Source organism: Rousettus aegyptiacus, unplaced genomic scaffold, assembly GCF_014176215.1.
Source record: "Rousettus aegyptiacus isolate mRouAeg1 unplaced genomic scaffold, mRouAeg1.p scaffold_m13_p_15, whole genome shotgun sequence".
Classification (NCBI taxonomy): domain Eukaryota; kingdom Metazoa; phylum Chordata; class Mammalia; order Chiroptera; family Pteropodidae; genus Rousettus; species Rousettus aegyptiacus.
Genome location: NW_023416290.1, coordinates 59624859 through 59643504, shown reverse-complemented (window position 1 = coordinate 59643504; position 18646 = coordinate 59624859). Strand labels below are relative to the sequence as shown.

Below are 18646 nucleotides of genomic sequence, written 5' to 3'. Positions count from 1 at the left end.
GGGCCCGCCCGCACCGCGTCCTGGCTCCCTCCTGGCCGGGCGACCCCGGGCGGCGGGCTCTGCTTCCTGCCTTCGCAGGGCCTCGGGAGGGGCGGGCAGGGGTGAGCGGGGCGAGCAGGCCGCGCCGTGTGCTGCCGCCGCTCTGGACCGCTTCACGGGGTCCTCGGCCCGCAGGGCACCGCGCTGGTCATCGGCGTCACATCGGCCTCGCACATGGAGGTGGTCTGGGCCACGATGGAGCACCTGGGCCGCACCCGGTTCCTGAGGTCTGGCTTTGTGTCCTCAGACGGCCAGGTAGAGAGGGCGGGTAGGGCGGGGCAGCCGGCAGCCTGGAGCCTGTCGCTCGCCTGCCCTGCCCGAGCCTCAGCTTGCTCAGTGGAAACCAGGGGTGACCCCTGCCTGGGCCACCTCCCTGAGGGGCTGGGGTGTGGGCTCGGACATTCTCTGTCCTTGCTGTGGCCCTGCAAACGTGAGCGTCATCCACAGGGCCGCGGGCCTGGGCGCCAAGCCTCCATCAGGGCTGACGGTCAGGGGCCACAGGGCCTGCCTTGTGCCCGCGGCCGGGGCCTGATTCCCTGCTATGCCCCTGTCTCCAGCACCTTGCTAGAAAGAGCAGATGAATGGCAGCCGGAGAGGGGGGTGCTGGCTGGGGTGCTGGCTGGGGAGGAGGCGGGTCCAGCTGGAGGGTCTGGGAGGCGGAGGGCCCTTCCGGAGGAGGGGCTGACCCGGGCCTGTGCACTGGCCGACCTCGCCCAGTGAGCCCACTCTCCCGCACCGGGCCGGGGGGTCTGCAGGCCTACAGGGCCCCGCCCCCCACCACCCTCCCCGCCTGCAGCAGCCGGACCCCAGCATGCACTGGAAGTGGGTCAGCAGCACCTCCCTGCTCTGCTACGGGCAGATGGCCACGCACGCTGGGGCGCAAGTCCTGCCCTGGGTGGACAACATCGTCTCCAGGATGGTCTACTACTACTCCTGCAGCAGCTACGTGAGCCCCACGGGGAGCCCGACCGCGCCCCCGGTGTGTGCTGGGGACCCCGGGGGACTGCCGGCTCCCCCGACGTGGCCCATCCGTCCCTCTGCGCACGCACAGGACAACATTCTGAAAACGAGCTTCCTGTCGGCCGCCATCATGCTCTTGAAAGCTCTCAAGTGGGAGGACGGCGCCCGCAGCTACAAGTTCACTCAGATCCCGGAGCTCATCCACTGTCTCCTGGTGAGCGGCCCGCCCGGCAGGCGTCCGCAGGGACCGCCCGGGCCGAGGGTGCTGAGCGCGGGGCCGGGGGCCAGCACCACACCCCTGCTCTGCCCTCCCAGTGCACCCTGCAGAAGGAGCCCAACTGCCTGGCCTCCCTCTTCCGGCAGAAGGTCATACTGGTCATCGTGGGACTCAGGTAACTCCCCCTCGGGGTCCAGGAATGAGGACAGACCGGGTCCTCCGAGTCCCGGTGCTGGTCAGTGTGTGAGAGGATGCGAGGGTGCGAGGATGCGGCCGAGAGCCAGAGTGGGCAGGACGGGAGCCGGGCCCTGGAGCCGGGCCGGACCGGCTGCCACCAGCGGCCACGGATACCAGGCACAGGCAGACGGCTTTGCTCCCTGTCCCAGGCAGGCTGTTAACGTTTGCCCATACTGAACCTGGATCCCGATCGCAGACCCCCGACCCTGGTCACAGACCGGCCCCTGACCCTGGTCACGCACTGACCCCTGACCCTGGTCACGCACTGACCCCTGACCTCATTCACAGTGCTGGCCCTGACTCCCGAATAATCCCTGTGTTTTCTCACAAATAAAGTTGATGAACCCAAGAGAAGAGGGTGACGAGTTGGGGTTCCTGCAGCAGCCCCGACTCCCCGCCCCGAGCCGGCATCTGAGGGCCATTGATCATCCAGACCCAGGCCCACGCTGTCTGGGGCACAAACCTCTCCCTGCTGGGAGCTCACTGCGGCCAGGCCTCTCGTCCCTAGGGCGGTGCAACAAAGTCCGGAACCTTCTGTGTTTCTTCCAGCAGCCTGCGGCCCAGTCTCAAGCCCATGGTCAAGTCCAGGATCCTGCACATCTGCCTGCAGAGCCTGTACAAGCTCCCACCCCCAGAGGTGCTGAAGACCTGCCTCCCCCCTCTGGAGCTGGCCCCGGACGTCATGGTGACCGCCCGGTCCCCGAAGCCTTTCTGTCCTCCTGGGTGGTCAGTTCTGAGGGCCACGCATGAAAGTGCAGGGGCCAGAGGAGGGAGCTCTTCACCGGGGTCACGAAGATGTTCTCCCACGTTTTCTTCCAGCAGTTTGGTAGTGTTAGGGTTCACACTCAAGCAGCCGAGGGAGCAGGGTACGGTGCTACCCCGCAGAGGAACGGATCCGTTCCCTGGGCCAGCATCTAGCGGGTGATGCGTAGCCGCTTCCCGACTCCGCAGTAACACACTCACTTATTCAGTCAACAATCATGGAGCAACTCGTAGTGCCAAGCTCGGCGCTGGCGTGCTGTCCGCCATCCCCGCGAGTGTGGGCCGGCAGGGCTGTGCGTGGCGTTTGGCCAGAGTTGTGAATACCCGGGAACGCACACCAAAAAATGCTCCTAGGCCGGGCCAGGAGGGTGAGGAGGAAGGAGTCTAGCCCTCGAGGGACGGAGGTGTCTAAGGCGGGCCAAGGACATGAGTGGCGGCAGGAGCCGCGGGACGTGGAATGCGGGGAGGGACGCCCGGGAGCTGTCCGAGGAGCCTCCCCCACCCTGGGGCCCTGCCGGGAGGGGTGCTGTGCCCCCCGGCGGGGGGGGGGCAGGGTCCGGCCCAGGCCCACGCCACCAGGGCCGTCCTGCGGCAGGTGCTGTACCGGAAGTCCATGCAGGCGCTCGACCTGCTCCTCCGGACTTTCATCTCCGAGAACAAGAGCATGGACGAGGTCTGCTTCCTGCTGCAGGTGAGGGCCGGGCTCCGGCGCCTCAGGCGCCGCGGGGCGCCGAGCGTTTCCCAGGGTGCACTCGGGGTGGGTCCCTGGTGCGCAGGCTCCCCCACACCCTGATCCAAGTTCCCTGGGGGCTGTCGCCACTGTGCGGGCTGAGGCGGGGGCTTCGGCAGCGTGGAGGGGCCTGCGAGGAGCCCCTTTCCTTCTCGTGGCCCTGTGGACGGGAACAGTCTCGGGCACGGTCCGCCGGTTCCCGCATGGCCCGGAGACGCTCTCCTGGCCGAGTGAGGCAAAGCCAGCACTCGGCCAGACGCCACTTGTGTGCGGCATGGCCCCAGACTCAGCCTCTCCCGACGGAGCTGGGCTGAGGGGCGAGCAGGGAGGGGAGAGTGTCTGGTAGAGCAGGACCGGCTGGGCGGCCGCCTCCCTCCCAGCGCCCTGGGCCGGGTCGGAGCCGGGTGGCGAGGCTGGGCCCGCGGGCTGGCCGGTCCCGCAGCTCCCCGCTGTCCGGCGCAGCACATGGAGCCCTGGCTGGAGTCGGACAAGAGCTACGAGCGCAGGCGCGTGGTGCAGTCCCTCTTCCTGCTCCTGCAGTACGTGGCGGACTACGTGAAGTTCACGGTGAGTCTCCTGACAGCCCGCAGCCCACGGCGCGGTGGGGGCTGGCGAAGGGAGGGGCGGGGAGCCCCGCAACGCTCTGCCCTGTGGCGGCCTCTGACGCTCGCAGTCAGAATTCACTGAGCACCGAACCGCTAGAGACAAGACACAGGCCCTGCCCGGGGAGCCCCCAGCCCCGGGGGGAAGGTCACGACTCAGATAGGGCCGTCTGGGGCGATCGTCATGGCGATGCTGCCTGTGAGCGAGACCTGGAGGCAGGAAGGGCGGGCACTGGCTGGCCGGGGGGAAGCATACGGCGGAGGCCTCGGCGTGAGCGCCCTGCACACAGAGGACCCGGAGCAGCCAGTGCAGTCTTCGGGAGGAACCGAGGGGGGCCGCTGCTGCTGGGCTGGGTGGGAAGCTCTCGGGGCCTAGACTACGCGGTGCTGGAGTAAAGACAGACAGACAGAGCAGCGGAAAAGAGAAGGGGATTGCAAACCAGGTCCCGACTTATACAGTCAATTGAGTTTCAACGAAGGCACCAAAGCTCTTGAATGGGGAAAGGAAAGAACTTTCCAGAAAAGTGCCGAAACAAGCAGAGGCCCAAACACGGGAAAAAAACCTCAGAGAAACCCTAACTCCCATCTCACACCACAAGCAAAAATCATTCGAGATGGATCACAGAACAAATGTTAAAGTTTCTGGAAGAAAACAGAATTTCTCTTCAAACTTGGGATAGGCGAAGATTTCTTAGCATGTAGAAGGCAATAACTGGAAATAAAAATATGGATAAGATAGACTTCCTCAAAATTAGATATGTCTGTACATCGCAAGACATCACTATCATGGGAAATAAGCAACGAGTCGCAAATAGAAGAACATCTGTCCCGCGTGCATGTCTAGCAAAAGACGCACACCCAGGAGGATCCGCCGAGCTCTGCCGTGCAAAGGGGAACGGCGCGGTTTCAAAACGGGCAGAGGCTGAACAGGTGTCCGCAAGGCGCAGGAAAGCGAACACGCTCCGCGCGATCTGCCGCAAGGTGATAAAGCTGTGTTGGGACACCGCCACTTCTGCCGAAAGAGAAAGAACGGACCCCGTGAAGCGTGGAAAGGGATGTGGAGCCACCGGGAATGTCACACGCTGCTGGCGCAAGTGCGGATCGGCAAAGCCGCCTGAGACGGCGTTCGGCGGTCCTTGCCCGGTTAACCTCTGCCGGTCCTGGAATCGTGCGGTTCCACTCTCAGTAGTTACTCAAAAGAGATGAAAACATAGTTCATAAGAAATACGCTCAACGTGCCCTGATAAAAAACTTAAACCCAAGTATCCAAAGAATCAATGAACCGGCGGGCAGAACGAAATTCGGCAGAACGCTCACGGGACGTATTACTCAGTAGAAAACTCCAGCGCACAATAGAAAATTATTCGACGCGGCGAAGAAGCAGGAGCAGTCACCCGCGATGAGGAGAAAAACCTTGGCCGTAGACGTAGACCCAGAAAGGACAGAGGTGACGGAATGAAGGGACGAAACTGTAAGACGCTGTTATAAATAGATTCGATAATTTACAAGGAAATAGGAACACAATAAAAGAATAGATAGAGAGTGCCAACGGATAAAAAGTAACTATAAAAAAAGCCAAATGGAAATTCTAGAAATTGTAAAATATAACATTTGAAATGAAAAATTCACTCCGTTGGTTTAACGAAAGATCCAACACTACAGAAGAAAGTACCGGTGAACTCGAAGGACGCTAGAACCTACTGAACACGCGGAGAAAAAGGAAGGGCCAAAGGGAAAATAAAGTGGCAGCGATTTCCGGAACACCCGAGTCCCGGAGGGGGAGACGGAGGGGCAGAACGATATCGTCGACAACGTGACGGCTTCTATCTTCAAACGTGAGGAAACGTGCGAGCCCAGAGCTGCGGGAGTATCGACGAGCCTCAAGCAGGACGCGCACAGAGAGAACCGCACCGCAGCACAGCGCGATCACAGCTCCCGAAAGACAGCGATGGATAGAAAAAAAATCTTACGGCGCCCGGAAGAAAGAAACGCATACGCGCGCGCACGCAGGGAATCGCAGCAGGAACACCACGGACTTCCCATCGGAATCGGTGCGGCACCAGCCTTTCCGGCCGAGGACACTGGAGCCGGAGAGGCGAAGGGCCTCCCTGCGGCCGGGGCGAGAGGCTCTTCCGAGCCGCGGAGCCAGCGCTGGGCCCACGGCGACGCGTCGAGAGCGGTGGGAAGTCGGGCGGGCCAGCGCCAATGTCACCAAGAAGCCAGGCCTGGCTTTGCTCACTGCCCGCCCTCCCCAGGAGGAGGCCACGCCCTCCGTGCTGGGCCACCAGACGGGCCTGCTGATGCTGCTCTGCCAGGACAAGGATGAGGTCACCGGGAGCTACTCCCGCCAGTGTGTCTACCTCCTCCTGCAGCTTCTCATCCAGCATAAGGGTGAGCTGCGGGCAGGCCGGGGGCGGAGAGTCGGGCAGAGGCCGGGGCGCCCACTCTGTCGCTTGGCTCCGCTGGGCTTCCCCCGTGGTCCGGAGAGGAGGGCACCACCTTGCAGGCTTCGGCGGGGCCTCTGACTGAGCGTCCCGCAGCAGGCAGCGTGGCAGAGTTCATCTATTTGAATAAAATGAAGAATTTTGAAGCGAGGACCCACAGAGAATCGAAGACGTTCTACCATTTGGTGGAGGTGGGGCCTGGCAGAGCTGGGGTCAGTGAGGGGCCGACGGCTGCCCGGGTGCTTCCACGCGGGTCCACCCATCTCCCCTGCCCATTTTACAGATGGGGCCGGGCTTTTACGCCCCGAGTCAGCCACTGCTGGTGGACTGCAGGCTGCGGGTGGCGGGCGGCCGACCTGGGCAAGGCTGCTTGCTCCCGTTGTCCCCACAGCAACTCTCCCGAGAAGGGGCGGCTGGGAGCCTGTAGCAGTCAGACTTGCAGCTGTGGCGGGGAGCAGAGGGAGGAGGGGGCGGGGGTTCTGCCCATGGCCTACACAGGCCAGCTGGGCGGAACAGACTGTTGGGGACAGGGGTCAAGCTGGGCCCTTCTTTGGGCCCCACGAGGCTGTGCACCTGGTGCTCCTCTGTCTTTGGGGAAGGGCAGGGCCCCGGCCCCGTCTCCAAGCCCACTTGCAGGAGGGGCTGGACGACCGCTGGCCCCACGGCCCCTCAGCCCAGCCCTCTGGCGCAGGCCCTGAACAAGAACCTGACCATGGTGCAGCACACGCAGCTCGTCCTCACGCTCATGCACGGGCTCTGCAGCCGCAGCCACCTGCACAGCGACCTCGCCGCCGAGCTCCTGCAGATGATCCTGGGGGCCCAAGGCGTCAGGCAGGAGCAGGTGGGCGCCAAGTCTGCAGGGCACGGCCGCTCTCCGGAGGACCTGGCAGGGAAGGCGTGGGGCGGCGGGGGCAGGGCGCTGCATGTCGTCACGGTGGCCGCCGAGCCCGGGCGGCGGTGGGCCCCGAGGATGCTCCCGGCCGTCAGTAGCAAACAGCCCTGCCTCCAGCGGCCGGAAGCGGGGTGTCCCTAACTGGTGGCAGGGCTGGGCCCCGGTGACACCCCAGGAGCCCCCCTCACCCTCTTGTCGGCCGGATCCCCTCCACGTGCCGGGGCTCTGCTTATTCAGCAGAGCAGAAGGAAATTGCCCCCCACCAGCGTTTAACTCCCTTTGGCCTCACTCGGCCAACCGAGTCCTCACTCCGCGGGGACTACCAGGCCTGCTCAAGCCCCTGGCCCCTTGGGGTTGATTCCCGTTTTCAGCAGCTGCGAGGCGGGAGGCTGCCCCCACCTGCCGTCCCCATCGGGCCCTGTGCACGTCCAGATGCTGCATGGAGCAGGTGGGCGCTGGCCCCAGCTGGAGGGGCGGCTCTGAGGCCCTGTCCCTCCTGCTCCCCGCCCCGTGCAGGTGGCCGAGATCCTGCAGAGCCTGTTCCAGGCGCTGTCCTGCATCACCTTCACGGGCGCCCTGTGGACCGTGATGAAGGTGGTGACGGCGTTGGGGGCTCAGCACACCCAGGAGACCGTTGAGGTGATGCTGTCCCTGTGCCACCCCTCTGAGAGGTATGTCACCTGCGCACATGGCCCACAGGCAAACATGGAGCCATTGTCTGCAGTCTGCCCTCCTAGTCCGCCGTCACGGCCAGCACAGAATGCAGACGTGTGCACGAGCTTCGGCCTGAACCCAGGACCAGAGCCAGGGGGGTCCCCGGAGGTGGGCCGAGGGGGTTGAGGTGGTGGCTCCAGGAACCCTGGGAGGGGGCTTTCTGCACAGAAGTGTTCCTCAGACTCAGAGAGCCCCAGCTGCCAGCCTGCACAGGGGGTGGCAGTCAGCTGGGTGACGAGAAGACTCTGTCTACTGGCTGGCCCTGCGGAGTCAGACACGTGCCCCAACCAGACCTGAGCGGTGTGTGCGCACCGTCAAGTCAGAGGTATTAGGGGACCATGGTGTCTCCAGGAGCATCTCTGTCCCAGGGCCACCAAGCTGCCCACAGGGTGAACCCTGCTGGGGTACGAGCCCACTTGCTGAGTGAGGAGACAGGCTGGGGAAGGGCGGGGGTCTACTTGGGGCTGCGTGGTGAGGCGGTGTGAGTGGAAGTGAGCACCATGTCGGAGCACCAGCCTGCGCTCCGGGCTTCGAGCAGGATCCCCTGAGGGAGGGGCGCACCGTTCTCGAGGGGCCTGGCTGCCTCCACGTTAACACCACAGGCCACCCTGCAGTCCGAGGGGCACGCCCTGCCCGCCCCTCTGCCCAGCGCGGCCCCCAGCTGGTGGGACTGGACTGCCCACCTCCTCAGGCAGGTCGCCCCCCTGTGGAAGGCCCTGGCCAGCAACAACCGGCTGGCCCGCAAGGTCGTCACCCTGCTCTACGTGAAGCTGAAGCTGCGGCCGCCCAAGGCGCACGTCAGGCTCTCAGAGTGCACGCAGCTCACGTCCCTGCTGGTGAGCAGCGCGGCGCCTGCCCACTCCCCACCCTGCCCTTCGGGACGCCAGGGTGGCCTGGCCGAGGGGCTCGCCGTGAGTAGCCACGGGCTCATGATACTGAGTCCCACAGTGGGGCCAGAGCCACTGGGATCCTCCAGGCCCAGCCGTGTGGCCTGGTGACTGGGCAGCCCTGTGGCCGCCACCCCCAGCTCTGTCCCCCACCACAGGCCCTGAGCACCATTTACGAAGTGCTCTACATCCAGGAGTACAAAGCCACCGTGCGCTGGGCCTTTGCGGGGATCCTCCTGGGGCTGCTTACGCAGCTCCACTACCTGTTTGAGCTGGACATGGTCGAGGACATCAGCGAGTACCGGGAGGATGTCCTGGACATGAAGCCCCTCGGCCCCTGCAGGTGACCAGCCTCGGCGCCCAGCCCCGTCTTGCGACTAAGTGCTGGGGACCCGGCAGGGAACGAACTTGGGCCCCACCTGGGGGCTTGTGGTCCACGGTAGGGAGCCGGGGGCAGAGTGGCCTACAGCTGTCGGGAGTCAGGATCTGGAGGGGGCAGCTCAGAGCAGGTCCAGACGGGCGAGTGCGAGTCGGGGCGGAGGCGCCAGTGCCACCTTATGCTCCAGGGGGAGAACGGAGCCCCTCGCCCCGGCTCACCTCCTCTCCACATCCCGCTGCTCTAAGGACGTGCCTGGAGGCCCTGAAGGGCCTCTTCTGGACCACCACCTACTGGGAGGTGTTCGCCTATCTTAAGCTGCTGAGGGGCTGGGAGCTCTTGGAGCACCTGGAAACCTATGTGGAGGGGGTGACCCTCTTGGCCAGGTAAGCACCAAGTCTGGGAAGGGCCTGCCTGCAGACTGCACCCCTGACGGGGCCCTGCACTTCAGACTCAATCACCTGGAGGGGGAGAGGAGAGTCCCCTGGCCAAGGATGGAGCAAGGATGGGGCTCTCCCGTGTCCACCCCTTCCGTCTGACAGGGCCATGGCCCACTATGGCTGTGAGATCAAGGCCGTCTTGGGGCAGGCAATCATCTCCCTGAAGAGCTCTGAGGAACGAGAAAATGTCGTGGCCATCCTCATTGTCACAGAGGTCAGCCTCTCCTCTGCCCCTCGCCAGTGCCCTAAGCCTGTAGGGAGAAGGTCGGTGAGCTGGACTTCCACTCAGACCCTCCAACGCAAAGGCGCCCTCACCTGCGCCCTCCCCGTCAGGCCTCGCTCTCTGACGCTCTTCCTTGTACCTCATCGCTCCCTCCTGCCATGCTGTAGTCTCCCCGGAACCGTAACTAACTGGCAGTCTGACTGTGCCCACCCTACTCAGTTTCTCAACAGTCATCAGCTCACCCAGTACATATCTCAGAAATCCATGGGCACCATCCTGAGCCTGTGCATGAAGAACCCCAGCCGGCTGGTGCGGGCCATGAGCCTGAAGGGCCTCACCAGCATCCTCATGTGCCCGGAGAAGGTGAGAGGAGATGCCTGCCCCCACCCGGGAAGACTTCTGGGAGGAGGAGGTGTTTGAAAAGAGCCTCTGTGACAGGCAGAATTGGAAGGGGTGGATGGAGAAGTCAGGCCTGGGGTAGAAGAGGGCTGAAGTGTTTGGGGGGCCCTTTGGCACAGCACAGGGCTGAGGAGCCTAGAATTTCTGAGTTGGAGGGAGCTCTGAGGTCGGCGACTTAGGCCTCCTTTCCAGGTAGGACATCTGCCAGGACAGCACATCTGCCAGGTGGTCTGGCTCATGCTCCACCTGGAATACGGAAGACCCGCGCCTCACTGGATGGGGATCTCCTTCCTCCTCTCGCCCTCGGGCCTCCCAGCACATGGCCGTGCCGGATGGTGCGGGCTGAGGGCTGGGACTGAGGCGCCCTGTTGAGCGTGAAGGGGAGGTGGCAAGTGGGCAAGTGAGGCCGCCTCGGCCGGAGGAGGAACTGGTGGAGGAACACGGCAGGTCAGGGGCAGCTGCGCCTCCCCACAGGCGGTCCTGCTCCAGAACCAGCTGGCTGGGCTGCTGGACAGCTTCCTGGAGCCTGAGCCCAAGGGCCTCATGGGCCTGATGGAGATCCTGGGGCACATCCTGCACCACCTGGGCACGCACGGAGCCGGCGCCCTCGGACTCAAGATCGCCCAGCACCTACGACCGCTGTTCGAGGACGTGAGCAACTCTGTGCGCCTGCGCGGCTTCTACCCCAGCCCGCCAATCAGAGCAGATGTAGCTGCTGCCCCGCCCCCTCTGCCAGGGCTTATGGGTAAAGTCCGCTGGGATAGGAGGCCGGAGGGAACCTCGCGCCAGGGAAGGAAGGTTCCCGGAGGGTTCCGGGCTGCTTCGGAGGTACCATTCCCAAACCTCGTGCCCTCTTCACCCAGAGGACGTGGGCGGGATGGTGGCTGGGGTCTGGGAGATGCAGGGCGGCAGTTTGGCCTTAGAAAGACCCTTGGGAGTAGTCACGGGGGACATCAGTGGCCAGCCTGGGGCCAGGTAAATGATTCCAGGAGTTCCGAATAAATCAGGCGAGGTGAGGGAGGTGAGGCTTAAACCAAGGCAGGCAGGCAGGCTGGAAGATGGGCCTCAGGGATTGACGGGACGTTGCCAGGAGTGGGAAGGGGGTGTTTGGGGTGAGCCTCAGTTGGGGGGTCGCAGGTGGGAGATTGATGCTTTGATTCCTGGAGGTGAGGAAGAGAGAGGTAGAGCCAGGTGGGGGTCAAATGGTGCTGCCTTTCACGAAGGCTGCGGCATAAGGCTGAGGAGGTGGGGATGGGGTAAGATGGCTGTACGCGATCCTCACCACAACCCAAGGACAAAGGCACTGTTGTTGGACCCTTTTTACAAAAGGTGAAACTGAGCCACATGCTGAAGGATCCTTGCCCAGGGTCGCAGAGCTAGAAAGTGACAGATATGTCACCAGGGTCTGTGCTGTCAGCTCCACACTGGCCTGCCGGGGAGTTGGTGGTGTGGCTGCTGTCAGCCTCGCGCCCCCAGAGAAATTGCTGAGGAGAGAAGCTGGGGAGAAGAGGCCAGTCTGGGAGAGGGCCACAGCCATCAGAGGCGGGCGGTGAGGGGCAGAGGGGTGACCAGGAGAGAAGGCAGCCCCGGTTGGTGTGACGGGCGGACAGCGGGTAAGTGGGATAGGCGGGTGAGGTCTGCTGGCCCTTGGCTGGAGAGTGGTGGACGTGAGGGCAGACATCGGCTGCCGCATGGGGAGAGATGGGGTGGCAGCTGGCGGGGCAGGTGGCCGGTGGGGGTGCAGCTGTGCTGGGGCTGAGGAGGGAACCTGTCCGCCTCTGGCAGGAACGGGAAGACGTGCGCAAGGGAGCCATCTTCCTGTACGGAGACGTCATCTACAGCGGTGGCAGTAAGTACCAGCAGGCGCTCAAGAATCACGCCTTCCAGTCCCTGGTGCCGCTGCTCTTCCACCTGGCCGACTCCTGCCCTGAAGTGGTCACGGTGAGTGGCCTGGCCTGGCCTCTGGCTGGACAGCATCCTCCAGACAGTCTGGGGGTGGTCAGGGGAGCAGGACAGAGAGGGAGCCACCTGCTTGCGGGTCAGTCGGGCAGCTCAGGACGACTCAGCCTCGGAAAGCGGAGACCAGGCCAGGCTGCCATTCTGTAGAGACTGCATGGCCAGACGGGGAGGGCTGGGCCTGGCCTCGCAGGGGAATATGCCAGGGTAGAGCGGGGACACTCCCAAGGCGACAGTTCCCTCTGCTCCACCTGCCTCCAGGCACCCCCCCTTTCCCACCCAGGACACTGTGAACCTCTGGTTTCAGAGACCTCCCCCATACAAAATCAGCCTCAGGAGCCTGGCATTCGGGGCTGGGGCGCATACCATGCTGCGGGGCGCCCGCCCCCAGGGAAAGGTGTGGTGTTTAATTCCCACAAAGATTATGGGGCAGCCTGTTGGCTACCAGCCAGTGCACAGGCCCCCAGACTTCATGGGTCGCGTGTTCGTGAGGCTCCTCTGGTCTGGCGGAGCACCTCTGTCCAGGCACCCCTCCCAAGAGAAGCCATCCCGGAGGACAGTGGCAATGGAGAGGGCCACGCCCTCTCTCTCTCTCTCTCTCTCTCTCTCTCTCTCTCTCGGCACTGCAGAAGGCAAAGTTCACCTTCTTGCGCTGTGCCATCTTGCTCAAGTGGGAGTTTCGGAAGGAGTTGTTCAACAAATTGGTGTGGGGCCGTGGCCTGGGTGCCGAGAACGACATTTTCATCTGCATGGTAAGGCGCTGGCAGGGAGGTGGAGTGGGCCGTGTGCAGCCAGGGTCCTGTAGGAATGGGCTCGCTCGCCCCCAGCGCCTTCTGAGGGGCACCCAGAGGGTGGTGGGGTGATGCTGGGACCCCCTCGGGGACATCTGTCTTGGCCCTGTTGGTGTAGATTGAGTGCCCGTCCCATGCCTCTGGGGGGAGGCGTGGTCCCTCAGCAGTGGGATCAGGGGCCTCCCAGGTGGGCCATGCACCTGGACTTGGGAGCCCTTCTTGGCCGCTGTCCCTGTGGCTGCCGTTGAGGGGCCCTTGGGAGGCAGGGCGTCCATTGGGTCCCAGTGCAGACTTGGGGAGCGGCTGGGCCTCAAGCCCGCAGACATTTCTGAGCCCGTGTCCCTGCTGCGATGTATGTGGAGGCAGCGTGGGGGGGTGGGGTGGGGTGGGGAGGGCAAGACGCGGGCTCCGTTTTCTAGCAGCCTGTAGATCTGACGCCATCCGCTCACTCTGCCCGAGGGCGGGAAGGCAGCTGCCCCCAGCGCCCCTCCTGGCTGCTGAGGATGGGGCCAGCACCTGGTGCACCAACCTCCGCAAGGGGCCGAGGGCTTGGGAACCCCTGCTGAGGCTGGGAGGCAGCAGCGCTCACCTCCACCCCCCTGCCCAGAGGTGGAGAGGTGTCCTCGCAAGGTGTCCTCACGGATGCAGGGTGCTGGAGTCTGTCGGCCTCGGGCCCAGAGAGAAGCCTGGCTTCTCAGGACCCGTGAGAGCAGTGTCTGCCGCTGTGGGCCAGGAGCCCGCAGGGCGCTTGCTCAGACGCGCCCCCACTGCCGCGGGCTCGCCATCACTTGCCTGGGACTGTGTATAATTAGGAGTTCTCCAGGCCCTCTGGGTGCAGGTCCGCGGTCGGTTTTTGCATTGCGGTTATTTTTGTCCCGTTTGTGACTTGTCCGTTTGCTTCGCTCTTGCTGTCTGTGGTTGTGCGGAAGTTTTGAATTTTAACGTGTCCATGGTTTGCATCTTGGGGTCTGGTGAAGAAACGCCCCCGTACTGTGCGGGCTGGCATCACTGCCGCGAGGGTCCAGGGCCTGGACCTGCAGAGGGGGCACCTGGGGCCAGGCGGTGGGGCCTCTTGTTTCCAGTGCAGCTCCCAGCCCCCCGCCCGTGGGGGACGGATCGCCGGTGACAGTGCCTGCAGTGGCACTGCATGCCACCTAGCTGTCGTCTGTGGTTGTCATGGTGCTTCCTCGGGCACGGATCCTGACCGTAGGTGCCGTGTGTCCATCAGGAGAGGCCGTTGTGAACTGCCGCTCGCTGCGGTGGCCCTGGAGATGCCGGGGACCGGCGAGCGGGAAGCAGAGGGAGCGCTACAGGGCATGGGGACTGCGGGACCGCCACACGTGCTTCCTGCGAGCCCTCCCTGCGGGCCGAGCGCCGGCTGCGAACGCGGCCGGCCGGGACTTGCTCAGCAGCAGAGAGGTCGGCACCCAGCGGACGTGGCTGGGGACGAGCCGCCCGGGATGCCGGGAGGAGTTGTGCACAGAAGACCCTGCTGCAGGACTGGCCCGGGGGGCGGGGGGAATGCTGCCGCCCCCCTCCCGGAGCCGGCCGCGGCGCCGCAGGGCCCGGGCGCTGGAGAAGCGGGCCGTGTCGTGGCGTCCTGGCGCTGGGGTCCGGGACCGCGCACCCGGAGCCAGGGCGGCAGCTCCTGCTCCTGCAGTGTCTCTGCTGCCCCCAGCCACCTGCAGAGCGGCTGGCAGAGGGGGCGGTCGAAGGGCCCAGGTCCGTGTTCACAGGCCAAGCGACACGTGGGCGTTTGGAGCTGAGCGGCAAAGGAAGAAAAAGGCAGCGGCAGGAACAGAGCCGCACCCCCCCCCCCCCCCCCCCGCGTTCCGTCCTCCGGCCTCGCCCTGTCATCCATGGGCGTCGTTAACTTCCGTACGTGTCATCTCTTTCACCTTCCGATGCTGCGCTTGGGGTCATTTTTTTTCAGGTTTATGCCCCGGTTCGCTCGTTCCGCCTTCGCGCAGCTCTGCTTGGCGGTTGGGACGCCCGCCGGCCCTCCGCGCTGGCCGTGGCCTCCCGCGGCCCGTCTCCCGCCTTCCCAGCACCCTGCCCGCCCTCCCCTCGCAGCGTCTTGTTCTCGCCGCACAGGTTCCGTTTTCCGCAAACGCGACCGTTGGAAAGCCCCCGTCCGGCCCAGGTGGCGCTCCTACCTGGCACTCCCGAGACGTGAGGCTTGCCGTCGGCTTTGTCTTCTGACTGGCTCGTGGTGGGTTCCCCGCCTGCGTCTCGTCGTGGTGGGTTACGGGGCTCTCTGCGTTTGTCTGCAGCAGTTTCTTGGCTCCGAGGGCCTGTAGGATGCAGGCGGCGTAAATCCAACTCCAGGCCCGCACGCGGTCACCGTGCCTCAAAGGTGCTTCTGTCCTTCCGACCCCGTGGCCTCTCTGTCCGCCCTGGTGTCTTGCGGTCCAGGTTCTCAAGGTGCCCATCTCGTGCCAGGCCCCCCCTTCCGCCTCTGCCTTCCTGGGCCTGAGGTTGAGATTCCCCGCTGTGGCTCCTCGGGCACCCAGCTCAGCCCAGGGGCGCTGGCCAGCGAGCTGGCTCCCGTGCTCACGGGCTGCCCTCGTCCTGCCCACACCTGCCCTCGGCTGTCTCCCCGCAGCCGGTTCGGTGAGGCCTTCAGAAGAGACGTGAATAGATTCTTTCATCTTGGACTATTTCTGTGCATGGAGAGGCACGTGTACTACTATTTGTATTTTGTTTAATAGCCAGTTTATTATTTTATTTTATTTTATTTTTTAAAGTCTACCACACGGGGTCTTCCTAGGTGGTCTTCCATTCAAGTACTAACCAGGCTCGATCCTACTTAGCTTCTGAGATCAGACAAGATCGGGCATGTTCAGAGAGGCCTGGCCGTAGGCATTAGCCAGTTTATTAATCTTACTAATTTATTGGACGATTTACCTGTTAACGCATTAAATAGTCAACATTACTAACACGTCATCCTCCTGTTACTAAGGCAAATCATGGGTTTAACAAAGTAAATTTCCCAGGACGTTTATTTACCTATCACTTCTAAACATACTGAAACACCTCTGAACACTTAACTAAAATCCTAAATTTAACCACTGGAGTCTCCTAAGGGTGTCACACACCGCAAATAAGACGGCGCAGTCTCGGAGTAGAAAGAGGAGACGGCCTCTCCGTCCGCGAGTCTTCCTCCCCCCGGTTCTCAGGCTCTCTGCGCCCCGCGCGCGGCCCGCCCGCCTCCCTGGCTGCACGGGCGGCGGAGGCTCCCGTCAGCGCCTCGTTTGCGCAAGTGAAGAGGAGAGGAGAGTGCCCAGGTGAACGCTGCCCACGTCGTGCCGACAGGAAGTCGCGGTGCCCGGCGGCCCCTCCAGGGGCCACCACGTGGCCTCACGTAGCTGCCTCTGTGAAGCGGGTCCCAGGCTGTGGTTCTGGGGGTCAGGGCTCTCGCGGGTCTTTTCGAGGACACAGCCTAGCCTGCCGCATGACCCGTGACAGATTGCTCATTTCAAGGAGCCGTCACCACTATTTCAATGCTCAGACTGGCACAGCCTGGCCAGCCGCCGCCCCAAGCTCGAACCCTGCTTCCTGTGGGCACGGTCCCTGGATTGTTTTCCGGAAGCATCCTTCATCCTGGCGACCTCAGGACGTTGCAGGCCTTTCCTGACCTTTTCTCCTTCCGAGACCGGGGACCAGCCAGCTTGCAGGAAGCGCTGGGGCACAGTGGCGTGTGAGCCTGGAACGCGGGCTCCGGGGCAACTGGCGGTTTGCTGGGGGCCAGCGCTGTCCTTTAGAGTGGACGCGGAGCAGGAGAGTGGGTCGTGACAGGAAGGCGACTCCAGTCTGGCCTGTCCTGGGCCCCGGGCTGCCGTGTCCAGATGCGCTGCGGGTCTGAGGCCTGTGGGAGCGGCGGCATGGGGCGCAGTGGACAGTCCTCCTCCCTGACGGGCGGCCTGGCCAGTGGGGAGCCAGAGCGAGGGTGACCGCTGCGGGCCAGCGCTGGGCAGGGCTGGCTCGAGTTCGGGCCGGCTGCAGGACAGCCCGCACCCCCGCCCAGGTGCGTGTGGCCCAGGCATAAACCTGGCCGTGGGGCCATGGGCCCGAGGTCCTCTCTGGGGAGTGTGAGGGACGGTTGGCCTCGGGGGCTGAGGCTGGGGACACACTCATCAGGATACCCGGAACTGCGAGGGGCAGAGGGGCCAGGCTCAGACAGTAAAACGAACTGGTCTGTACACCTGAAGGGGCTCAGAGGACAGGGCCACAGGGAGACGAGCCAGCCCGGCCCGTCCGCCCCGTCCCACCTCCCAGGCACGGCTCGCCCCTGGGCCCCGCGGTCCCTAGCTGGGCTCGGCTCTCCTGCACACTCCCAGGGGAGAGAGCAAGGCCGGCCGTGGCAGCCTGACCTGCGTGCCGAGGAGCCCCGGTGACCGCCCTCCATCCCAGTGGCTCCGAGGGGCCCCGGACCCCCTGCCGAAGCTGTGGGCGGAGTGGGCCCCGGCACGGGGCTGGGGGCGGAGGCGGCTTCCTGGAGGGCCTTTGGGATGGCGTGAGGGGGTGGTGCTGCAAAGGCCCCCCTGAGACGGGGGGAAGAAAGGACGGGGTCCTGCAGAGCCTCCCACCCCAGGCCGGGTCACGGCTGTCCTCTCAGGCCCTGGAGCTGCCGGGCTGGCTGGGGCCTCGGACAGGGCCAGCGCAGAGGCCGGGAGCCACCCACGCCGTCTCCGCCGCAGGTGGAGAGCAGCTTTGGTCACTACCGGCAGTTCCTCATGCAGGCCTCGGCGTACCTGCGCAGCCCCCACCGGAACCTGCGGCTCGCGGCCATGAAGTTCATCGGTGGGTGCTCCCGGCCCAGGGCCCACTGAGCGCCCGTGCCCTGGGGTCTGCTCCCGGGGGGGCGCCATGGCCCCGCCAGCCGGGCTCCGGTCTGCCCGCGAGCTCGCCCCGCCCCGCGGCCAGCCGCCACCTGCCACCTCCGTCCCACGCAGGGGCCATGCTGCAGGACTACTTCACCGACATCTGCCTCTGCTTGAAGAAGGGCGACGTGGCCGTCCTCAGGAAGCGTGAGTGGGGCCCGGGCGGGTCCGGGCTGCCCCTCTCCCCGGCCAAGGCCGTGCCGTCACCCCCCGGTCTCCGCCGCAGAATTCAGCTCCCTCAAGCAGGAGCAGGACGCGGACTGCCGCAGGTTCTACCGCAGCTACGTGGAGGACGTGGTGAAGCTGTCCCAGTACGTCGTGGCCTGCTGAGCCCGCCCCCGAGGGGCTTGCTGTGTGGTGTCGCTGGCTCTCTCCCCATTAAACGCCACTGTGCCCCTGGCCGCCCAGCCTCTCCCGGCTCCTCTCCTCGCTCGCCCAGCGCCCCCCAGAAGGCCCCGGTGGCCCCTCCGGGCAGTGGGCTGAAGGGCGCCCCCTTTGGCCAGCGCAGGCAGAAACCCAGAAACCCGCCTGCGGGTGCGGCCGGAGCCGTGTCTGGGCTCGTTCTTGACGCCCTCTTTTTCCCAGCCTCCCCGGCCCCTCCCGGCCCTGCCAGGCCCCGGGACCCTCGCTCCAGCACCTAGACTCCTCCACGTGCCGCTCTGGTCCAGGCCGTCAGCCTCCCTCCCCTGCCCAGATGGCTGGCGTTCAGGCCTGGCCCCCCGGGGCCCGCCCCTGCCTCCCTCATCCCGGACCTTTGCAGCCCGGACATCGCCCTCCCGGTCCAGCCCTGGTCCGCAGGCCGGCCCTTTGGCCCCGACTCAGTACCTGGGCGTGTTGGGTCCTCGGGGGCCGAGCCCCTCCCCCAGCACCGGTGCAGGCCCAGCGGGAGCTGGGGCAGGGCGGGGGCGGGCTGAGCTATGGCGAGGTGTCCGCAGAGCCGTCGCAGCTGGCTGGGAGAAGACAGGCCAGCACTGCATTGTGAGGTCCTGGCAAAAGACACTTAGACTAAGTAGCCGGAGGGGAGGGGGCCGGGCCGGGTCGGCCGTGAGCGGGGCAGGAGCCGGAGCGGAGCAGCCGTCAGAAGGGGCGGTCGG

At 64.8% G+C, this 18646-nt stretch overlaps 1 protein-coding gene across 1 annotated transcript; it reads left to right on the top strand.

The window, feature by feature from the left end:
• The first annotated feature begins 213 nt into the window (after nt 1-213).
• LOC118611947 (maestro heat-like repeat family member 5) lies at nt 214-17941 on the top strand. The gene is made up of 22 exons (XM_036232722.1): nt 214-303; nt 836-985; nt 1091-1213; nt 1315-1391; nt 2003-2132; nt 2811-2906; nt 3408-3512; nt 5803-5938; nt 6091-6182; nt 6683-6832; nt 7400-7554; nt 8289-8433; nt 8643-8827; nt 9109-9246; nt 9403-9514; nt 9743-9886; nt 10397-10573; nt 11708-11863; nt 12508-12630; nt 17370-17472; nt 17625-17699; nt 17779-17941. The coding sequence occupies exons 1-22, from the start codon at nt 214-216 to the stop codon at nt 17880-17882; spliced, it is 2766 nt and encodes a 921-aa protein (XP_036088615.1). The 3' UTR covers nt 17883-17941.
• The last annotated feature ends 705 nt before the right edge of the window (nt 17942-18646 follow it).